The sequence below is a fragment of the Vicia villosa genome, linkage group LG1 (genome assembly GCF_029867415.1).
Source record: "Vicia villosa cultivar HV-30 ecotype Madison, WI linkage group LG1, Vvil1.0, whole genome shotgun sequence".
NCBI lineage: Eukaryota > Viridiplantae > Streptophyta > Magnoliopsida > Fabales > Fabaceae > Vicia > Vicia villosa.
In genome coordinates, this window is record NC_081180.1 from 199,729,121 (window position 1) to 199,754,103 (window position 24,983).

General features: G+C 37.7%; 1 protein-coding gene across 1 annotated transcript; it reads right to left on the reverse strand.

The window, feature by feature from the left end:
• Window positions 1-449: 449 nt before the first annotated feature.
• On the reverse strand, window positions 450-23,332 carry LOC131662571 (uncharacterized). Its single transcript, XM_058932386.1, has 12 exons — window positions 23,195-23,332; window positions 22,868-23,135; window positions 22,685-22,775; window positions 22,473-22,600; window positions 22,304-22,394; window positions 22,188-22,224; window positions 21,904-21,962; window positions 21,578-21,698; window positions 21,326-21,496; window positions 21,026-21,079; window positions 914-1,013; window positions 450-829 (listed from the first exon to the last, which is right to left on the reverse strand). The coding sequence occupies exons 1-12, from the start codon at window positions 23,330-23,332 to the stop codon at window positions 450-452; spliced, it is 1,638 nt and encodes a 545-aa protein (XP_058788369.1).
• Window positions 23,333-24,983: the final 1,651 nt, after the last annotated feature.

Sequence of the window (24,983 nt, forward strand, 5' to 3'; positions counted from 1 at the left end):
GCCAAATATGCCGGATGAAACTCATCAATACGTTGAAAACCACCGTTGCGCGCTTGAATAATAATGTCCCTATTGCAAGCAAAATCAATGTCTTCGACAATTAGTGCAGCAACTTTTGAAACTATCGGTCTGTTATAGACGCATCCATCCTCAGGTCTATCACATATAACCCTCAGTTTTAAGTTTAAGAATGAATTGTCGTCCAGAATATCCCTCGCCATTCTAAAAACTTTGGCATGAATATTGAATTCATCTAACATGATCTTTAACTTGTGAACAATGTGCTTGTAAATTTCAGTATTGTCTCTGTCCATTTTATGGGACGTGAAAAAAAAATATAGGCAAGGATCACGAAGAAATGAAATATTTGTGAGATATTAGAAATACCTAAAACACTTCATTCTATTAGAAACTTCATTGTCCGTGTCATAGATATATAGCTGAGCATATTAAGGATGCTGTCCAGTTTCTGGTAGTAGAGTACCTATTCGATGACACGTTTGACCGTGTAGTTTCAAAGTCGGTGGTCCTCCTGTCTTTGAGTATTTTGTGTCAAATTTCATTCCAGGAGAAGTAAAAGAAAACATGGAGTTGTATGTTCTAATGTTATTCCGATAATTTTTGCTGTCGGAAGATGTTTTATTATACAGCAGATGCTGCAACAGTGGTGGTGGTTCCTCAAGTAAAGGCAAAACAATTTTCCCACCTTGACAGCAGCGATGGAATGTTGGAACATGTCCCTTTTTGGTTTTTCTGGAACGTTCGTGAAGCCACATATGAGCATGACAATATGTACATTCCCATATTTGGTCTCCTATATCAGAATATTCTGCAAATTTATAAAATAAAATAATGTCATCTAAGAAATAAACATTTCATGTGTCGTTGTAATGTTTATTTTTTCTAACAATACCTTGTATATTTGAATCTGATAAGGGTTGTTGTTCAATGTCATCATCAGAGTCTGAAGTATTGGAGGAACTGTAATCATCCTCTGAGTTAGACAGTGCATCCTAGGAATATTGTGTTTTAGGTTGTATGTCAGAAATCTTCCTATTCTCCAATATAAGCCTTATTCTCTTCCTAGCATCAATTAAATGAGATTTATCTTGTAGGTTTTCAATAGAAACTGGGGAGACAGGACTTGGGGATGGGGCACTGTTGGCATCACCACATGATGTTTTCTTATTTTGCAATATCAACCTTCTTTTCTTCCTTGCATCACTTAGGTCAGTCTTATCTACCAAGTTTTGGTATGCAACAGGCACGGGAGAATAACCTGATTCATTGGATGTATGTGTAGATATAGAAGGTAGTACAGGTGTTACACAATTAGGAACTTGAGAGGAAGTAGATTTTTTGTGTTTTGGCAGGGTGTTGCTGTCGCACGCTCGCGAAAAATGAACAGAGTCGCCACCAATATATTTATCCCAAAAGGGAAAGGAATATCAGAAAACCTAACAAAGGAAGGAACAGGGTCTTGCGACCAGAGAATCAAGGTACGGGAGTCGGTTACGCAAGGGGAAGGTATTAGCACCCCTCGCGCCCATCGTACTCGATGGTATCCACCTATGTTTGTTTCTATCTAAAGGGTGTGTACTATGTCTATGTCTATATGCGAATGCATGCAAAAGAAGTACGGGGAAAAGAAGGAATAATTACAAATGTGCTCGTTCAAGCCCCGCGACTTGATGCCTACGTATCCTTTTCAGGAATCAGAGCGCCGTAGTTCGGCTCTATAGTTTTGTTTGTTTTTGTGTTTTTTAGTTGGGCGGAGTTAACGCTCGCGCTCTTGCATAAGGGGACAGCCTAGGATGCAATGGAGCGGAGATAACAATGCCCTTAAGAAAGGAGGTGAGAGAGAGATTTTGAGTGTTTCGAGGAAATCCCTAAAGCAAGGGAAACTCGAGTTACTCTTTGGTTTGTGTCTTTTAGAATTTGGAAACTTACGCCCGAATGGAACCCTAAAGCAAGGGAAATCCAGGCACTCGAATGATTCCCTAAAGCAAGGGAGATCCAAGCTTCCATTCCCTTTTTAATGATTTTCACTTTGATTATTAGTGTTTTAAGTATTTTCTTTGTATTTTTTATGGGGAATTTATTCAAGTATTTTTAGATGTTTTATGTTGTAAAAGAAAAAGAAATGAAAGGAGGGAACTATTCCTAGCTTCTACATCTATGTTGTTGATTAATCTAAGAGAAGATGAGGAAGAAAAGTTTTATTCAAGCATTTCACAATATATTGAATATATTCACAAAAAGAAAAGAATTAAAGCTAAACTATTTATGAAAATTTATTCACAAGCAACTTCATTCTTACTCATGTGAGAGACCAATTTGAATTAAAGACTAAAACTATCTATTTTTTATGGTTTATCAACCAATCAAAATTCAAGGAAACAACAATTAAAAAAACCAATTAAAGAAAGTAAAACTCTAAAAAGTCTAATTGGGTGAAAAATGTTTTTGTCAATTTTATTTAAGAAAAAATGGATTAATGTGCAAAAGAAAATAAAAGGAAAAGTCAATTTTTATCATTATTATTATTATTTACCAGACGGGGGTGTATTAGTTTTTAACAACTGAACTAAAAACAGTTGTAAAACAAAAACTGGGCTCAAACAGGGGGTGGCACTAGCAATAGCACTCAGGGCCCAATCTAGTAGCAGGCGGTGTATTTAGCAAAGCATGGGTGCGATTCAGAAATGTTTCTAGGCCCAGAATCTCGTGTAGCCCGAGTAGCAGTTATCAATCTGGTCCACATCTTTATTTCACACTCATTTCACTTTGCATGTGTATCATTTTTTACACTATGTTTCTTTATTAAAAAGGACGTGACATTAAATATAGACACAGTATCAATTGGTCAATTCTTTTTTAACCAGATAAGACAAAAACAACACCTGGCCAATCACGCTTCAACACACCTCATTCCAATCATACGCATGAAGGCAACAATGAAGAGAAGATAGGAGAGTGAGCCAACACATGCATGCCACGTCACCTCGCCTGAGTGCAACACTCAAATAACAACCCTCGCCGGCGTGCCCTTCCGGTCATCTTCCCCGGCGAGGTCCGCCACCGGAACCGTTCAAAAACGCCCAAAAACGAGAAGCACCACAACCAACTGACTCGAAATTTTACACAGAATACGGATCCGTCATCCATTTCCCCTGATACTTCCTCTAAGATCCTGACTGGAAGCACTTTATAAACCCTAACTTCTAGCATACTAATGAAAAACAACGTTACTCCCATCAATCAATTCCTGTGCACGCATGGAACGTGAATATGACCTCGAAATACAATGAAACACAAGATAACATCATGCATCTTAAAGAAATCGGATCTTGGAAAAAACGCATGTGCAAAATCATCATCAGGAACATACGAAACTAATGCTTCTGTTTGCCAGTATGCAGAACTTAAACAGATGCACATGTCATAATACGCATCACTAGCATGCTATGAAGTTCAGAATTGCTTACTTGTTAGATCCTTCAAGAAGTGACCTGAGGAAAAACCTTGTTGTTGTACTCCAATGCCGTAATGATGATCACTGATGGAACAACCACGATTCTCTGAGAAATAACTCAGAGACTCTCTTTCTCGATCTCTACAAACCAAAACACCACGATGCTTGCGATGAAGGCGATGATGATGTAGCTACGGGGCTCAGCGAATCTTGATGGAGACGGTGACCATCGGAGGTTGCTGAAGATGGAGGTAGTGTGTTGTTGTAGTGATGGTGAGAATGGAAGCTTGGCGGTGGAAGTGGTGGTTGAATGGCGGTGGATGAAGGAGGAGGTTGAGGAGGTTATGGAGTTTGTTCAGAGTTTGTTGAGTCTGTTACGGTGGAGAGAGAGAGAGGAGAGAGTGAAGATGAGAATGGGGGAGAGAGAGAATAGAGAGAGGTTTTTGGGATGAGAGTGAGAAGTGAGTGTGTGGGTTTGTGAATCGTGTATGGAATCTGAAATGAGAGCTGGGCATTCCTTTTTATAGGGCGAAGGGCTTGTGATTCAATGGAGAATTCTTAGAGTGGGGCTTTAGTGAGTAGGCATTGGCATGTATCTTGCAGCAAAATCATTTCTTGGGTGTGGGACTTTGTTTGTGCAATGCTTAATACACAAGTTTGTGTAGTTAAGGCAAGTCTTCATGCATGCTTTTTGAACTTGAGAGATTGCATGGCTAAGTGTGGGGCTTGTAGTGTGTAATTGCAATGGCTGAGTATGAGTTTTCACATGGCATCTTGCATGAAAATTGTGGAAGTGTGTTGATGGAATATTTGCTCAGCCTCTTGCCTACATGGATCACCCATGGTGGTGACTTTATGTGCTCATAACTCTAACCATAGGCCACCATTTGCTTCAATTTTATGATCAAATCAAAGAGGGCATGGAGGACAAGGGGTTTTGTGTTGGAGATTCATTGAAATGAAGGCTGGAAGTGGGGAGAAAAAGGACCTGGAACTCATAGGGACACCACTGCGCGCACATGACTTGGACTGGCCCCTATCTTTGGCCGGACACGAGACTTAACCAGGGCATGAATTTGAGTACCTCTATCATGCTCATTGCATGTCCATTTGATATGATCCATAGCTTGTTTGAAAGAGGACATGGCAAGGAAGAGTTTGAGATCAGCCTTGTTCAATATGGAGACTTGTGGAGGAAGAAAAGTGCATTGGAATTTGGCACACCATGTGTTTGCTAAAATGCATGCGTGTGCCCTAGAAATCTGCCTTGGCTGGATGCAGGACTTAGTCAGTGTAGGGGCACAACTTTGAGAGCTTGCATCTCATTCAATACTTGTTCAATTGTCCCAATTCTTGTTTTAATGGATAAAGGGGATGGCAAGGAAGAGAATGATGCCAAGTTTACTCCCATGGCATTTTTGTAGGGCTCTAGAAATAGCTGGAGATTTGGCATGCCATGTTTTTGTTGAAATGCCTGGTCATGACCTGGCTTGTGACTTGGATTATGACTTGGATTAAATGAATTTTCAGAAACTTCACACCACTTTAACTCTTCATACAAGCTTCAAATGAAAAAGTGTCCAACTACAAAGTTGTTCTCCTCCATTAGAGGAACAACTTTGATGTTGGAATTTTCTTCAAAAAATGCCATTTGCCACATGTAATCTAGTGCTGAAGTGGACTGCTCAACAAGATTTAAAGCATCAAAAAATTTTCTAAGTGTTGAAATTTCCTTTTTGTCTTTTTGCTATTTTTGGCAACTTTTGCCGAACTCCCGATTTTATCCATTCTTTGACTTTTCTTGATTAATTTTCCACCAAAAGTCAATATTTGAATAATTCTTCTGATTTTGACCCAAAAGTCAACTGTTCTGATTTTTCCGACTATTGATGAAATTTCCGATTTAGTCTCCTCCAGCCAAATCCAGTCAAATAAACACGTCCACATAGTCAGTATGAGAGCTTCCCACTCATAGAATCCATTCTTGATTAAATGTTGACCAGAAAGTCAACTGGTTGACTTTGGTCAAAGAAACCCTGATTGAGGACCAGGTGGCTCCTGGACTTGTACATCTCCATCAATGCCTTGAGCTGAGAAAAGCCTTAATCCAAGAAGACCTCAATGAAAACACAGCCACATAATCACCTCAGATCCTCACATTTGGTAGGAAATTCCTTGCCATAAGAGTTCTTTCTTGCTAGTCTTTGATTGATACCAATGATATGTATGCATGGGTATGGATTATGACCTAAGTGATATATGTACATGAATGCAAAGCCTAAGCCAGTTAGAAGTAAAGGGGTAGGACAAATTTGGGGTATGACAGCTGCCCCTATTTAATCATCTTAAACCTGAAGGTGAGATTGGCGTTAGCCTTTCGAACATTCGAGGTAGAAGAAGATTAAATACCAAAGTACCAAAAATTTGTCCTAAAGAGAAGATGGTGTAAGTGTTATTCTTATTTTTGTTTTGATATCTGCTGGGGAAAGAGAATTGTTTTTTCTTTTTTCTGGTGGAGAAGTTACAGTGAGTAGTAGTCGAATGGTGATAGCTTGTAACGTAGCCTAGGTGCCAATACAAGGTTTTTAAAGAGAATGTTTGTATGAAACAAAGACTGAAAGAAAAAAGATCTCGTGCGATCTACGACTCAACATCGGGAGAAGACCTCGTACGATCTTCAAGACTGAAAGGAAAAGATCTCGTGCGATCTATGACTCAACATCGACTCGACAACAGGAGAGGATCTCGTACGATCTTCAGGACAGAAAGGAAAAGATCTCGTGCGATCTATGACTCAACATCGACTCGACAACAGGAGAGGATCTCGTACGATCTTCGGGACAGAAAGGAAATAGACCTCGTGCGATCTACGACTCAACATCGACTCGACATCAAGAGAGGGTCTCGTACGATCTTCAGGACTTGAAAGGAAAAGATCTCGTGCGATCTATGACTCAACATCGACTAGACAACTAGAGAGGATCTCGTGCGATCTTCAGGACAGAATAGACCTCGTGCGATCTACGACTCAACATCAGGGTTCGTTTTGAAATGGTTTGCCAAGTTGAAAATTGGGCTTTGAAAGGGTTTGCCAGGTTAGGAACTGGGCTTTGAAATGGTTTGCCAGGTTAGAAACTGGGCTTTGAAAGGTTTTGCCAGGTTAGAAACTGGGCTTTGAAATGGTTTGCCAGGTTAGAAACTGGGCTTTGAAATGGTTCGCCAGGTTGGAAACTGGGCTTTGAAATGGTTTGCCAGGTTAGGAACTGGGCTTTGAAAGGGTTTTCCAGGTTGGAAACTGGGCTTTGAAAGGGTTTGCCAGGTTGGAAACTGGGCTTTGAAATCGTTCAAAGGTCGGAAGGCAAAGGATTCACAACACGGGGGTTGGACCTGAAAAGTTTTCCCATACGGGGGAAGGGACCACGGAGACTAGTGACGACTAGACTCGATCAAAAGACATAATCACGAAGATGTTGATGCTTGCGAAGCATAAGAATTACATTAATCCCTCAGGCCAAAGGCGGGGTGTAACTCTTCAAGAGTGGCAATCGTTCGAATTGCCACACACCAAGTATGGTTATCCAAACGATTGAAAAATGAGATGGGTTGAAGGCCCACCCTCATTCACACTCTAATTTGCACGCAGCATACGGTAAATAACCAGGACAAGACTAGTGACGACTAGACTTGACAAGAAGACGGAAATAACCACTGGGAATTACGGAGATACTGATGTTTGCGAAGCATAAGAATTACATTAATCCCTCAGGCCAAAGGCGGGGTGTAACTCTTCAAGAGCGGCAATCGTTCGAATTGCCACACACCAAGTATGGTTACTCAAACAATTGAAAAACGAGATGGGTTGAATGCCCACCCTCATTCACACTTTAATCTGTACGCAGCATACGGGAAATAACCTCGGAGACAACGATTCTGACGAAGAAAGACATTGTGCCCGATCCATATTGGAGAGAGAAAATGAGACTTCTTTTGGGGATTATGGATACCAGGTATCGGCACCGTGGTTTGAGGGGATTTGTAATGTAGTGGCAGATATTAATTGGAGTTTGTAAGGACAACTTTTATGTGGGGAAGTATCATCGTCTTGATTGAGTGCCAATTTGTATTATCTGGCTTATGCTTTGTATGCATGTTTGAATCTTCCTATGGCGTAATGATCCACTTTGACGGATATGCTACGCTTTTGAGGATGCAATGTTATATGCAGTGAACTATATGCAGACTGCCAAATAAAGGCATTAGTGAGGTAAACACCAGGGAGAATCCCTTTAATGTTCAAGACCATGTAGAGATGCCAATAACTATTGGACTTTGATTTGTAAGATGCACCTTCTTTGACTTGAAGAAAAAATTCTGATTTCTCACCATGTGCCACTGCTTGGAGGATTTTCAGCTTGAGGAGATTCCCTCGATTCACCATGTTGGGGATGAGAGATCCAAATAAGAAGCCTTGATTAGGGAAGTAAAACCTCTCCTGGGAGAAATAAACTCCAGTGCTTGGGGAGAAAATAAGTTTCCAGGAGAAATAAACTCCTATGATAAGGGAGAAGTGGTACAACTCATAAGGTTGTGCCCCAAGTTTCATGACCCATGAAGGGATTTTCCCTAAAGGATCCTTGGAGAGATTTGTCGAATCTCGACGTAACTGCCCCAGATTGGTCAAACTCAAGAGATATTCCTCGACATGATTGCCCCAGATTGATCAAAGCTTGAAGAGATTAATCGACATGATTGCCCCAGATATGTTGAACTTGATAGAGATTCCTCGACTCAATTGCCCCAGATTAGGTACATCTTACTAGAATCCTCAATCTTTCTTTGTTTTGAAGTCATACAAACATGGAAACAACTTTACCACGCTCAACGGAGTCTTCAAACTCTTCCCTTCAAGGTAATCAAGGAAAGCATTAACTCTTCATGCCCAACGAAGTTCGTTGGATAATCTTGCCCCTTGATGGTCAACATTTGAGATGATTAGCTTTTACTCTTCGGAGTTCCCAAGTCTCTTGTACTTTGACATGATCAAGTTACTCGCTAATTCTCATCCTGAGATTTTTTTATGTTTAAGCAGATGTTTTGTATGCAAAAGAATGTTAATTCTAAAAATGATAATCCTAATGCAAAGCCTATGTTAGTCTTGAAGTTTTACAACTTTTTATGAAATGAGGTTGCGACCTCTTGTGACTAAATCACTAGTTGACACAACCTCGATTTTTGCATATGGAAGACAAAGCAAACGTACGATACCAACATGGATATGAGTCTCGCTTCATTGGGAGTCAGTTAAATACCATCTCATCGGAGCGCGCTTTTCGAAATAAACCCTACCTCAATTAGGACTTTTAAGGGTTGTAACTTGGTCGGGTTCACGGTTTTCAGAAATAAAGGATTATTAGGCCCAAAATTATTTGTACCCACCCCCTTCCTGATGTTCTCCATTCCTATGTTCAGTTAACTCGACACGAGTGTTCATCCCTCACAAGGAATTTGAAATGGTTGAGGAATCAATGAGTTTCTTTGGACATGGCGGTCGCTCACCTTTTACTCTTCTGATTCCATTGTGACACGACTTTGTTCTTGCTTGGCAATTTCATCATCTTTTTTTTTATGCCTCTTTTGCCATTTTTCTTTTCATTCTTTTTTAATTATTTTTTTCGTTTCTTTTCGCTATACATTTTTTCAAACAAGTCGTGTGACCTCGCATTATCTTTGATTTGTTGGAGATGATTGCGACTTCATTTGATTTGATGAAGGATTACTATTGTGGTATCGTCATCTCTCGATCTCTTGATGGAATAAGGATAATCGTTGTGGTTTTGACATTCCTCAACCTTTTGAAGGATAACCATTGTTGTATCCTTAGATGCATACCCTTTTGGTGAGTTTTGAACACTCGATCAAGTTAAATGGACACTACCCTGCCCCAAGGTTAAAATAAGGGTTTTTTATGATTAGAAAAGAAACTCCTACTTTAAGGCTCAAAGGGGTTGACGAGGGTCTATCTCCCTTATATCTCCGGTGTTTGGGGGTTTGAAATAATGCCTGTACATCCTCAGTAGGGTTTTATTCAAAAACACACGATTAGAGATTTTGCATTTTTATTTTTCATCATTCTCCCTCCGCTCTTTGCCTAAGCAAGCGATTAGTAAAGTTGGTATCGTAATGCCAAAAACATTTTATGAGTGAAAACAAATGGGTTTCTTCAAGACAAACATAAACAATGTATTTTATTTTCATTCAGAAATTAACAAGTTTTTTACATGCTATCAATGCTTAAATAAACAATGAAACGCTACAAATGAGAATGCAATAAAGAAACTAAATGAATGCCATTGTTGAGGAGACTTGACTCCGTCTGGACTTATTGATCTTGAATACTTTTTGCAGTTCTTTCCAAACACTTCAGATTACTCCAAAAGAGAACTCCAACGAAGTCACCCATGAGTCGTAAACTTTTGCCTTGCTTTAGGGATTCGAGCAATGCGAGTGATGCAATGCTCAAGATAAGAGTACGTCTTGCTTATCCCTCGTGCGGGAGCCCCAAGCATAGTTGCTAGAGTAGTAATCGCCATCATAAATGGGAAAAATCTTGTATAATCATCAAACTCAAGAGAGCTACTTGCGGTGAAGAAGGCCCAATACTCGAATCTTAACCAACTGAAATTCCAACAAACAGGGAAGCGAATGGGCACAAGGCAATAGAATCACATCCATTTGTTTCTCATATTCTTCTCGTCTCTGTTAACAAGCGGAGGCCAATGAGAGGGAAATTCCGAGAAGAGGCAACTGGGGTATGAAGCAAAACCTTGAGAAAGAGAAGCGTTGTGTAGAACACTCGTGATTACCACTTGGAAGAAGATTCAGACGAAACCACCTAGGAATTTGTAGTGCTTTAAGGGATTCGAGCAATGCGAATGATGCAATGCTCAAGATAAGAGTATGTCTTGCTTATCCCTCGATCGGGAGCCCCAAGCAACTTCCACACATGTACAGGAGATGATTGCCAATTTAGCTTCAATATCCATCATTAGGAGTGAGAGTGGATGACCCTTGCATTTCTTGATATCAGGCATTAGGCACAAACCAATAACATATGAATCAGTAGAGTCACGACTTTTATGGTTTTCAATCTTCTTTCCAAGAGGTGGAGCCTTTTGTTAAATTCAATACTTGGAAACTTGAAGACTTCAATGATCAAATTGTTCTCATGATGTGTTTCCTCCTTAAGAGTGATAAGAATCTCAACTATGCTTCAGACATTTGAATCCATAAGACCTCCTCTTGAGGTGAGATTAACATTTGCATTTGACTTCTGAGGAACTTGTCTTAACTCTTCGTGTCAAAGAGAAAAACTTGAAGAGCCTCCATATATTGATTCATGTTAATCCCCATTTCTGGTCTCATCTCAGTCAAAAACCTCACGGAGTTGTTCCAATGTTAACTTTTGAGCACGTAGCGGTGAGAAGTCAATTGTCTTGTTGATCTTGAAATCTGGCAGAAAGGGTCCCATAAGTCTCTGAAAGAACCATGAAATGCATGATAGTATGAATGCATGTTTCATTTATGAGAGATCCTAAAGTCTTTTCATACACTTTTGTTCTTCTTTTTTTTTCTTTTGGAATCTAAGCTTTATTTTGTATAGAGTATCTTTTCTTTTCTTTTTTCTGCTCTTCTATTTCCTTTTTTCTTTTTGTTTTTTTTTTGGAAATAGGCTTTAGGATCTCCCATAAATGAAGTGGATAAAGCAATGATGTTATGCAATGCAACAACATGGGATCAAGGTCCTTATAATCTTAGTAGCATATGTACAATCCTCTGAATGACCGATATAAAACCTCCTTGCAGGCCAAATGTCACAGGATCAAAGGTTCGACGCCTTTTTAGAATACCAGAATATCAAACACCATGAGAACAGACCAAATAAAGGTCCGACCTCAAATATGAAGAAGCAATGGTATGTAGGAGTCAAGGTTTCCTGTCCCACCCCAATCTCACGGGTATGAAATCTAGACACGGACAAGTGGTCCCTAATGGTCACCAGGGTCTACAGTTCCCATGGGGTACAAAGTGTTTGAGGCAACAAGCGTGCCAGACACAGTGTTCCATGAAAGAACCTCGCCCAGTTGTGGTACCCCATATCAAGCTCGATCGTAGCAAGAGCCACGGGAGTCAACATGAGCATCCACGCTAATCCTATGTGTCACTGGCCTGGGTAGTGGGCCTTTTACCTCACACAAACCCCCCACCTGCAAAACAAAGCAGAAAAATATGTGGCCCCCACGGGGACCCATAATATAGTCCAGATGCATGCGAAAAGTAAACATGATATGCAAGCATAAAATGCAAACATATATACAAGATATAGACATAAAAGACAAATAAACACCCAATAAAATAAAACAAACAAAGGCTAGGATCGACTTGCTTAGGTTTCCCCAGCAGAGTCGCCAGCTGTCGCACGCTCGCGAAAAATGAACAGAGTCGCCACCAATATATTTATCCCATAAGGGAAAGGAATATCAGAAAACCTAACAAAGGAAGGAACAGGGTCTTGCGACCAGAGAATCAAGGTACGGGAGTCGGTTACGCAAGGGGAAGGTATTAGCACCCCTCGCGCCCATCGTACTCGATGGTATCCACCTATGTTTGTTTCTATCTAAAGGGTGTGTACTATGTCTATGTCTATATGCGAATGCATGCAAAAGAAGTACGGGGAAAAGAAGGAATAATTACAAATGTGCTCGTTCAAGCCCCGCGACTTGATGCCTACGTATCCTTTTCAGGAATCAGAGCGCCGTAGTTCGGCTCTATAGTTTTGTTTGTTTTTGTGTTTTTTAGTTGGTCGGAGTTAACGCTCGCGCTCTTGCATAAGGGGACAGCCTAGGATGCAATGGAGCGGAGATAACAATGCCCTTAAGAAAGGAGGTGAGAGAGAGATTTTGAGTGTTTCGAGGAAATCCCTAAAGCAAGGGAAACTCGAGTTACTCTTTGGTTTGTGTCTTTTAGAATTTGGGAACTTACGCCCGAATGGAACCCTAAAGCAAGGGAAATCCAGGCACTCGAATGATTCCCTAAAGCAAGGGAGATCCAAGCTTCCATTCCCTTTTTAATGATTTTCACTTTGATTATTAGTGTTTTAAGTATTTTCTTTGTATTTTTTATGGGGAATTTATTCAAGTATTTTTAGATGTTTTATGTTGTAAAAGAAAAAGAAATGAAAGGAGGGAACTATTCCTAGCTTCTACATCTATGTTGTTGATTAATCTAAGAGAAGATGAGGAAGAAAAGTTTTATTCATGCATTTCACAATATATGGAATATATTCACAAAAAGAAAAGAATTAAAGCTAAACTATTTTTGAAAATTTATTCACAAGCAACTTCATTCTTACTCATGTGAGAGACCAATTTGAATTAAAGACTAAAACTATCTATTTTTTATGGTTTATCAACCAATCAAAATTCAAGGAAACAACAATTAAAAAAACCAATTAAAGAAAGTAAAACTCTAAAAAGTCTAATTGGGTGAAAAATGTTTTTGTCAATTTTATTTAAGAAAAAATGGATTAATGTGCAAAAGAAAATAAAAGGAAAAGTCAATTTTTATTATTATTATTATTATTTACCAGACGGGGGTGTATTAGTTTTTAACAACTGAACTAAAAACAGTTGTAAAACAAAAACTGGGCTCAAACAGGGGGTGGCACTAGCAATAGCACTCAGGGCCCAAACTAGTAGCAGGCGGTGTATTTAGCAAAGCATGGGTGCGATTCAGAAATGTTTCTAGGCCCAGAATCTCGTGTAGCCCGAGTAGCAGTTATCAATCTGGTCCACATCTTTATTTCACACTCATTTAACTTTGCATGTGTATCATTTTTTACATTATGTTTCTTTATTAAAAAGGACGTGACATTAAATATATACACAGTATCAATTGGTCAATTCTTTTTTAACCAGATAAGACAAAAACAACACCTGGCCAATCACGCTTCAACACACCTCATTCCAATCATACGCATGAAGGCAACAATGAAGAGAAGATAGGAGAGTGAGCCAACACATGCATGCCACGTCACCTCGCCTGAGTGCAACACTCAAATAACAACCCTCGCCGGCGTGCCCTTCCGGTCATCTTCCCCGGCGAGGTCCACCACCGGAACCGCTCAAAAACGCCCAGAAACGAGAAGCACCACAACCAACTGACTCGAAATTTTACACAGAATACGGATCCGTCATCCATTTCCCCTGATACTTCCTCTAAGATCCTGACCGGAAGCAATTTATAAACCCTAACTTCTAGCATACTAATGAAAAACAACGTTACTCCCATCAATCAATTCCTGTGCACGCATGGAACGTGAATATGACCTCGAAATACAACGAAACACAAGATAACATCATGCATCTTAAAGAAATCGGATCTTGGAAAAAACGCATGTGCAAAATCATCATCAGGAACATACGAAACTAATGCTTCCGTTTGCCAGTATGCAGAACTTAAACAGATGCACATGTCATAATACGCATCACTAGCATGCTATGAAGTTCAGAATTGCTTACTTGTTAGATCCTTCAAGAAGTGACCTGAGGAAAAACCTTGCTGCTGTACTCCAATGCCGTAATGATGATCACTGATGGAACAACCACGATTCTCTGAGAAATAACTCAGAGACTCTCTTTCTCGATCTCTACAAACCAAAACACCACGATGCTTGCGATGAAGGCGATGATGATGTAGCTACGGGGCTCAGCGAATCTTGATGGAGACGGTGACCATCGGAGGTTGCTGAAGATGGAGGTAGTGTGTTGTTGTAGTGATGGTGAGAATGGAAGCTTGGCGGTGGCAGTGGTGGTTGAATGGCGGTGGATGAAGGAGGAGGTTGAGGCGGTTATGGAGTTTGTTGAGTCTGTTACGGTGGAGAGAGAGAGAGGAGAGAGTGAAGATGAGAATGGGGGAGAGAGAGAATAGCGAGAGGTTTTTGGGATGAGAGTGAGAAGTGAGTGTGTGGGTTTGTGAATCGTGTATGGAATCTGAAATGAGAGCTGGGCATTCCTTTTTATAGGGCGAAGGGCTTGTGATTCAATGAAGAATTCTTAGAGTGGGGCTTTAGTGAGTAGGCATTGGCATGTATCTTGCAGCAAAATCATTTCTTGGGTGTGGGACTTTGTTTGTGCAATGCTTAATACACAAGTTTGTGTAGTTAAGGCAAGTCTTCATGCATGCTTTTTGAACTTGAGAGATTGCATGGCTAAGTGTGGGGCTTGTAGTGTGTAATTGCAATGGCTGAGTATGAATTTTCACATGGCATCTTGCATGAAAATTGTGGAAGTGTGTTGATGGAATATTTGCTCAGCCTCTTGCCTACATGGATCACCCATGGTGGTGACTTTATGTGCTCATAACTCTAACCATAGGCCACCATTTGCTTCAATTTTATGATCAAATCAAAGAGGGCATGGAGGACAAGGGGTTTTGTGTTGGAGATTCATTGGAATGAAGGCTGGAAGTGGGGAGAAAAAGGACCTGGAACTCATAGGGACACCACTGCGCGCACATGACTTAGACTAGCCCCTATCTTTGGCCGGACACGAGACTTAACCAGGGCATGACTTTGAGTACCTCTATCATGCTCATTGCATGTCCATTTGATATGATCCTGTTGTACCCTAAATTTTGCCCCGACTGTTCATCTGCATAATTTTCATTTTTTGCATTCATTTGAAAAAAATCAAAAAAAGTTTATATGTAGTACTCATTTGCATCATTTCTCATTCAAAAAATTGAAAAAAATATATACATACAGTCATTACATGCATTTTATTTGATTTTATAGTTAATATAACTTTTGTTCACTTTTTACTAATATTTTGTGATTTTATAATTTTAATCTAAATTCAATTTAGACTTTAAGTTGAATTTCTATTAAAATTAAAGTCAATTTGTTATTACTTTTTATTTTGTTATTTTGTTTTATTTCCTTTTTATAGGTGCAAATAAAAGAACTCATTTTTGGGTCCAAGCTAATTCAAATTGAAGGCCCGTGTTCTTTAGTCCAAGCCTTTCTTTTGCAAGATTTTTGAAGCCATATTCAAGATGCTATTTGTGAGAAATTCGTGGGACCATTTACAGTGGAGCTCACGTTTCTCTTCTCAGCAAAGATTCATTTTTCAATGACATCATCATCTTCTAGAATTTGACTACAGACAAAATTGAAAACAAACTTTTTTGAGACCTCCCTCCGCTTCTCACGTTTTCTTCACGCGTTTTCACCCCAATTTCCCTGAAAAAGTGGATCTGATTCTCTCCTCTGCTCACGCGTTTCTTCTCACACTACTACAACGAACTTTCGATTCCAAACCCTCTTAGAAATTCCTCTTCTAACCTCACCCACTCTCACCTATATAAGGACCTCACTGCATCAGTAAAAAGGAAGGAAGAAAATAAGCTGTTACTCTGCCAAATTTATTACCAAATGCTTCCTCCAACTCTCTTCAATCTATTTGCATTTCTATCATCACTTTCAATCACTCCATAAACCATTCATTTCAAGCCAAAAACCAGCATAAACCAAAATCCCCTTCCTGTTTCGGAAGAACCATACTCAGCACCACAAATTCACCATTTACAGACTACAAACCAGCAAAAATCAACCAAACAATACATTACCACATCAATCCATCATATCCCCACCATAAACTGAATCAAATCCAACATCATCAACGTCACGTTTCATCCGTAGCCATTCCGCTTCATCAAGCATCCTCATCACTTGCAACAATGACGTGAAGCATCAGGCGCGAACAACACGACCAAGTTTCCTTCAGCGACGCCGACGAGGTAGCATCTTCGACTTCAACGACTTCCTTCGTCTTCAAATCGCAACAACACTGTGACAGACCTGAACAACAGAACTGATTCAATCAATCTTCTTCAAGCACCAGATCGAACCTCTATTTCAGTCGGTAACATTTTTCTCATTTATTGCTTTAATCTCAAGATGTTGTTATTGTCATGATGTGTTTCCTGTTCAATTATTGTTGATTCTTCATCACTGTTGTTGACGCGCTTTCCCTTTCAATCATTCTTTGTCATGTTTGTTTGGTGCTCCGTACTCTCTGCTTTCACTGTGTCACCATGTTTATTGCTGGATTTTTTGAACATGTGATTGTTGCTATTGATGTTATCGTGGCCGTGAGAGAACTGGGAAAGATGAAGTGAGGTTTTGTGGTGTGTTATTATTTGAGAGAAGGAACAGAGTGAAACAGGGGAGATAGTTTGAATGAGAGACACGAGTTTTCTTTTTGTGTTGTTCATTTGAGAGAAAAACGGAGCGTGAATGTGGAGAGGCGGAAAGAGATTGAGGGGGGCCGGTTCACATTTTCAGACTTCTAGGGTTTATTATGTTGTTATAATTTCGTTTTGGGCTTGGAATGTTGAAGCCCAACGTTTTTTCATATTTACCCCTGTTCGGTCCATGAACCCCCTCCCTTTGGTTGAGTTTTGTTTATTTCGTTTGTGGGCCTGTTGCTTAAGAGGCCCGGCGCCCTATTTCTTATGCACTACTCTGTTGGCAGCGCACCCCCTGGACGAATCCCTTTTGTTATGGAGCCTTTAACATGCTAAGCCCAGCGCCCAGTTACTAGTGCACCCCCATTTTACTATTTTGTTCAGCCCATTTAATTTGTTTATTTTTAGTGTTATTTGATATTTGTTTTTTTTTTTTCCATGATATATTAAAAAATACAAATAATATGTGTTAGATTTATCAATTTTTCTCATGTTAAAAAATACCAAAAATATGTTAGTTTAATTTCTCATATTATTAGAAACACCAAAAATATGTAGTTTATTTTAATTTCTTCTAGAATTTAATATGCTTATCTCTAAATTTTCCTTTAGTTAATCTTGATTAATATCTGTTAGTATATTTTTGTCATTCACTCATGCATCATTATATATATATATCCGTGACTAACATTTGTTTGACTTTTGTGAGGTACTACTACACTTGAGTCTTGGATATTAATTATGGACATTTATAATTCATTTTAATTTTTGTATATATTATCCTTTTATTTTTTCGCTTTATTTTTCGATTGGGTTGTAATAATTAGTAGTTAATTTTCATCCCCATTCGTTTAAATTTGTAATACCCCCATCCCGAGGCCTTGTAATAATTTTATCGCTTTCCTTTATCGCTTTATTTTATTATTGCTTGCATGCTTTTAACCATTTTTTCAAAAATAAAATTAGGATCTTAGCCGTTTTCTACCATAAGTCGATCGCACTTCACGCATCGCCATCAACCGTACTTACACATGCACACTTGCACATACACTCTTATTTTACCTCTTTCATGTTCATTCCTTTATGTTTGAACCCTTATGCTTGTATGGATTTTACCTGTATGAGCTTGTTTGTTTTCATTTACTTCTTCCATTTTTCTCTTTTAATAAATCTTCACCCCCGCATTACTTGGTCCATATACCAAGCTCCCAACCAACTCTTTGTAAGTCGAGTGTCTTGCGCACCGCCATCGACTTGTTTTTCAAAACTCTTTTTTCATAATAAAACATTGACCTTTTGTCATGTGTTCTTCTTTAAAATCTTTTGTGCGCTTGCACTCTTTTTACTTTAAAATTGTTTTCAATAAAACCTTTTTTCAAAACTTTTGAGCAGAACTACAAATGCTCTGACTTCTCCATTGCACTGAGGAGGTATGTAGGCACAAGACACAACGTCTTGCCGAGCAAACTTTTGTAAATAACCTTTTTCTTTTGTATATATTTCTTTTCTCATTTCTTCTTTTAGCAAACAAAAAATGGTTTTAACATAAACACAGATTTTCAAAAGGTTCCTGTGGAGTACCACAGATGTGAGGGGTGCTAACACCTTCCCCTTACATAACCAACCCCCGTATCCAGATTTCTTTTGTGGTTTTTTTCGAGTTTTTCCCCTTTCCTCTTTTGGAATCAAAAAAGTTCGGTGGCGACTCTTGCTTTTTAACGAGTTAAGTTAACCAATGACTTAAACTCAAAATTTCCGCCGCTATAGATCCATAGCTTGTTTGAAAGAGGACATGGCAAGGAAGAGTTTGAGATCAGCCTTGTTCAATATGGAGACTTGTGGAGGAAGAAAAGTGCATTGGAATTTGGCACACCATGTGTTTGCTAAAATGCATGCGTGTGCCCTAGAAATCTGCCTTGGCTGGATGCAGGACTTAGTCAGTGTAGGGGCACAACTTTGAGAGCTTGCATCTCATTCAATACTTGTTCAATTGTCCCAATTCTTGTTTTAATGGATAAAGGGGATGGCAAGGAAGAGAATGATACCAAGTTTAATCCCATGGCATTTTTGTAGGGCTCTAGAAATAGCTGGAGATTTGGCATGCCATGTGTTTGTTGAAATGCCTGGTCATGACCTGGCTTGTGACTTGGATTATGACTTGGATTAAATGAATTTTCAGAAACTTCACACCACTTTAACTCTTCATACAAGCTTCAAATGAAAAAGTGTCCAACTACAAAGTTGTTCTCCTCCATTAGAGGAACAACTTTGATGTTGGAATTTTCTTCAAAAAATGTCATTTGCCACGTGTAATCTAGTGCTGAAGTGGACTGCTCAACAAGATTTAAAGCATCAAAAATATTTCTAAGTGTTTAAATTTCCTTTTTGTCTTTTTGCTATTTTTGGCAACTTTTACCGAACTCCCGATTTTATCCATTCTTTGACTTTTCTTGATTAATTTTCCACCAAAAGTCAATATTTGAATAATTCTTCTGATTTTGACCCAAATGTCAACTGTTCTGATTTTTCCGACTATTGATGAAATTTCCGGTTTAGTCTCCTCCAGCCAAATCCAGTCAAATAAACACGTCCACATAGTCAGTATGAGAGCTTCCCACTCATAGAATCCATTCTTGATTAAGTGTTGACCAGAAAGTCAACTGGTTGACTTTGGTCAAAGAAACCCTGATTGAGGACCAGGTGGCTCCTGGACTTGTACATCTCCATCAATGCCTTGAGCTGAGAAAAGCCTTAATCCAAGAAGACCTCAATGAAAACACAGCCACATAATCACCTCAGATCCTCACATTTGGTAGGAAATTCCTTGCCATAAGAGTTCTTTCTTGCTAGTCTTTGATTGATACCAATGATATGTATGCATGGGTATGGATTATGACCTAAGTGATATATGTACATGAATGCAAAGCCTAAGCCAGTTAGAAGTAAAGGGGTAGGACAAATTTGGGGTATGACAGTTGCGCATCTCTCTTCCCCTTTAATATAAGTCTCCTACTTTGTCTAGCAATAGAAGATTTAGTATCATTGTTGCCTTCATTAGTTGGTAACATGTTTGAAACAGATAGTAACGATGGCAGTAAGTAGTGCAAAGAAGAATTTGAGTGTGGTAATTATATATATATATATATATATATCAATTAGAATATAAAATTGTATGGATTAAAAGTAGTGGAGTTAAAAAAGCAGTTATGAAACAAACATATATTCTATTAATGGGGTATGTTGGAAAGTTGATTGGGATGAGGGAAATGAATGGATAAGTTTATTAACTGTCTCAATAACTGAAGAATAATTTGCCATATAATTGCTACAGTGAAAATGGAAGGTCTTGTCATTATAATTTCCAAACGTTATGTAGAATCCGTAATAACCAATTATAAGTGTCCTTATTAATGATAATATCAATGAACATTTACATATTCCTAACTGTTATGTGTCTATTTCATGATATATGGAATGTAGAAAATACATATTTTGTTATCTTAACACATTAAGTTTATGTTTCAATATACCTTGTGTTCAATTCAATGGATTTCATTACCATACATATTATAAACTCTAATTCAGGGTACTCTTATATTCATTATTTATAACATTCAATGGATCATTTTGTTTGTGCATTTGAGCCGTTTTCATTTCTCAGCAATATTGTAAATTCTTTTTCATGTTATTTTTTAGATTAATTTTTTTATAATAGCATGCAATGGTTAATTGTGTATTCCATATGAGGCAATGACAAAGTATATCAAATCAGTAGACTGTATGATTAACAGAAAGCATAAAAGTGTTATATTAAGGGAACAAAAGTCAAATTACATAGTGGAAAGCCAACCAAAAGAACTACACTCACAAGTGTTATTTGTTTATGCGGAAATCACAACACAAGACTGACAAAACTGGAAAGGAATTAAAACATGTCCACACCATAAAAGAAAAACTTAACAAAACACACATAAAATTATGCAGCAACTACTAATCTATCTTTTCTACTTTGATAATTTTCTTGATCTTGTTTGATGAAAGTTCTCCATCACAAAGGCCATCCGAGGTTGTTGATTCACTTGATGCGCCTGGAAACAGTCTTTTGGCAGTAGGAGTAATTGGATTTGGGTTGTGCTTTGAAGTGATTTCAAGATCCTCTTATAGAAATTAAAAAATATCACACAATATAGATATTGAGCAGTTCAATCAAATAGAAGTACATTTCACACCATTAAATGTACTTACCACAACAAAGTCAGGTTCTGAAAGTGCAATGCCCTTTACTTCATCAACACTTTCCTTGATTTACAGGTCATTGGAAATATATTACATAATCATACTATGCGCAAAGACAGATAAAAATGAAATAACTTACAACTACTAAGAGACCAAAATCCTATAGAAACATAAATACCTGAAGTTGGACAGCCGGTATGGAGCGTATAGGTACATCTCCTATTAAAAGTAAATTACAATATATTAAAATGAAAAACCATATATTATAAATGGGTTAAGAATGAAAACGCAATGATTAAATTAAAGTACCTCAGCTGTGTCAAGCTGATCACTGAGCTCTTTCACAAAAGGGTCATTCTTCAATAGCATAACTACCGAGGCATTCTTCCACTGTGGTTGCCACTTGATTTTGAAAGCCATTTTGCGATCCAACATCTGATCCAATGCCAGTGGGAATTCCAATGGATCATGAATGCCAGCCTGTATAAGGATGCAAACCAATGAACATTTATATGTTGCATAATTGTCTATGTTTTAGGGAGTGTATGTAAACAGAAGTACCTTGATCATTGTATGACGCAGCTGAGATGCAGACAATCCCAAAAGAAGCTCACACTCTCTATCCCAAAATAGAAAGTTACAACTATTCCCTGCATGAGTAACTTGAATCTCAATCTTATACCTACATTGCCAGTATAAATGGGTCACACAAACAGGGTCAGTGTCACATATATAAAGGATTAGACATTTAAATGCACAAACGTATATCGTATGACAAGTAGGAAAACCGTAAAATCTATGCCTCTGTGAAATGGTATGCCTCACACTCAAATGGAGGTTTGTCACCACGAGCCATACAGGAGCAAGCATGGCAAGCACGATAATACCAGCCATAGGGAGAGACAACCAGCATTTTAGTTTCATCAACAATCACACAAAATGTAATCTGCAATAAGGGTACAAAAGATTAATACGATACACAGTCAAATACAAGGAGAAGATGGAAATATATAATAAATTAAGATAAGTTGTGAAAAAATTGGAAACATATAGTTCCAAGTTTTATGATATCCCCAATAGGCATAACAACAGCCTTTGAAAGCAATTTCTGAACAGGAGCCAGGTGTTGATTTTCAGAGTTCTGCGATGAAAGCTGCGAATTCGAACCCACCTGCCCAGACAAAGTAATCATGGACTCCTTCGGCATGCTGTAAAAAGAAGACATTAATGTGAGCATTACATGACATACAAGTGGAACCCATACCATGGCATATTCACATCGCGTACCTTTCCATAACTTGTTTCATCGGTGGCAAATCAATATTCAGACCAAGCAGAGTGACATTAAAGGTGTTTGTCACGGACAGTGGAAACTTTCCTACACCAATAGACTGTTACTGAAGGTTGTATTTAAAAATATTAGGATATCTTACACAAAGCTTACATCATCACTAACCCTGTTCCTTGACTTTTGCATATTGGAGCATGACAAACATGGGGCCGGAATCATCCCCACGTTCCTGGTTGAACTTGAGGAATTGTTCAGCATAGGATTCCCAAAGCGTACAGTTGATAGTATTGTCACTGAAGAAATAATAGAAAGCCATGTCATCTATATACTCAGAGAAGATATGTTGGATAAATTAGATAAAATCTATAAATACAAACCCGTTGTCCCGTAACATCATGTTAATCTGCTGCTTCCTGGCACTTGATATGGTCAGAGAATACCCAATACTTTCGACCATACCAATGATGTCTTAAAACACAAACATCACAAAAACAACATAACATGAAACAACAGATAAAAAAACAAACGCTATAAAATAGAAGAGCGGTAAAATATTTTACCTATTAGCACATCCTTGTTAAAGTTACCGGTGATTATATCAGTAAATTTAGTAAATACCAGCGGCTTTGCCGGTATTTCATTCTTGTTAACATTTGTAACCGTTGTGCCTGTGGTGAACTTCAACAAAAACTTATGTGACGAAGGTCTAAAAGCTGCGACATTAGGCTGAACCTTAAAATTGGAAACCGTGTAACTATGATACAATGCCATTTTTTCATCAAATAGAGATATATGTGGTGCAGGGACAACAATATGTATGTCACCACCCTGTGCAACACAAAAAACGATATTCAGCAGGCAACAAACTAAAGAAACTAAGAAATTACTGATACGTCGACAAAAATCATCTCAAAATGCTCCCTCCCATTAGACACAACCTTCCATTTGTGGTGCACTCGAATAGAAACCTTCCAAAGCTCTTTGTTATCGTTGATGTCACAGATTTTCGCCAATGGTCTCGCCATATCGTACAACCGGTTAGCAAAAGCAACAAATTCAAAGTGGTCTGATACTACAGGAAAATGGAAGCCACACATGCTATAAATATCAGAATGATTATGTAGAATGTAGCAGTTACAAACTCTTCATTACATAACTGATGCAGAGTAGAAGGTGGATGGACAGAAGCACACAAAGTGTTCATTACATAACTGCTGCATAGTGGAAGGTGGAGGAACAGAAGTTGATATATGAACAGTCCACGTGTTGCATCCATAAGCAACGTTGGAGAACATAATACTACTCTTAGAATAAGCCACTTGGCAGCATGAGAGGTAAAGTTCAAAAAGATACAATTTTCTTATATTATAGCTTCATCTCTAAAAAATATTCTTCTTACACATCTCATATCTATTAACCACATTAAAAAATGTGGTTAATTCAATCAATTAGATGATTAATCTTTCTAAATTATAATCCTACAGCTTCTTCCCGCCAAAATTTTCCCGCCAATTTTTCTACCAATAACAATTCATCAATAAATAATAAATAATAAATAATAATAATAATAATAATAATAATAATTGTATCTTTATTTTTTTTGTTAAAAAATTCTAATAATTAATGTCTAATCAATTGAAGACAGACGTTCCAAATAAAAAATGCCCACTAATTCTATCAACTAGTAAAAGAACCCATTAATAAATGTCTCACTCACTTATTTTTTATATATTAATATTAATAATAATATTATTTTAATTTAATTATAATTAATTAATTAAAATAATAAAAGAGGATGGATTTAGTGGGAAGTTATCAATAAATATGGTTTTGTCACAATAAAAAATGATAATTAATAAAAGAACTCATTAATAAATGTCTCACCGTAGGTACACCACATTTTCAATTATTTGATTTAATAAAAAATTTAAAAATAACTTACACGTTTTTCCAAATTTTAACAATCATTCTCACATTTTCAATTACTTAATTCACAAAAAAAAAAAAAAAATTAAAAGTAACTCTCACGTTTCAAAATTTTAACAACCATTATTAACCTTAAAAATGTCAACCTCCATGCTTCCAATTACTTAACTAAATAAAAAAGAAATCTCAACATCGTGGTTTATTTAAAATGACACCAACCTCCATGTTTTCAATTTTTTAACCAAATAAAGTTTTAAAACTATCCGACATTACCCCACTAACTCAAACTTACAATCTCCATATAGTTTCTCTTCACCAACAATCTTATAACATTCCACTATTTTATACATATGTAGAACAACATATGATTTGTGTATTTTCAAAAAAAAAAATTCTATAAGGTACGTTTCTTTCTATCAATTTTCATGATTGTTGTGTTTTTCTCTGCTTTTCTTCATTTCTTAGAAGGTACAATATTTTTGCATGTATCAACATGTCATAGATGGAGTTTCTTTATTTTATTTTTTTTTTCATTTATACTTTTAAACTTAAGTTTTATTTTCATTATTATTTTTTTTTGTTTTTGCATGTATAAACATGTCATGTATGGAAGAAGAGTCCAATTTCAAAGTAAATTTCTATTTTTTTTTTTTTTGCATGTATCAACATATCATGGATGAAGTTTTTTATTTAATTTTTTCTTCTATTTTTTAACTATGTTTTATTTCATTATGTTTTTGTTTTTGGAGA

Excerpts from the sequence above, each read along its gene's own strand:
- LOC131662571 (XM_058932386.1), bottom strand. The coding sequence starts at position 23,332 with ATGGCGAGACCATTGGCGAAAATCTGTGACATCAACGATAACAAAGAG. Across the intron at positions 22,601-22,684 it reads ATGATGTTACGGGACAACGG|TGACAATACTATCAACTGTA; the intron begins GTTTGTATTTAT and ends TTATTTCTTCAG. Across the intron at positions 21,699-21,903 it reads GTTGTCTCTCCCTATGGCTG|GTATAAGATTGAGATTCAAG; the intron begins GTATTATCGTGC and ends CTGGCAATGTAG.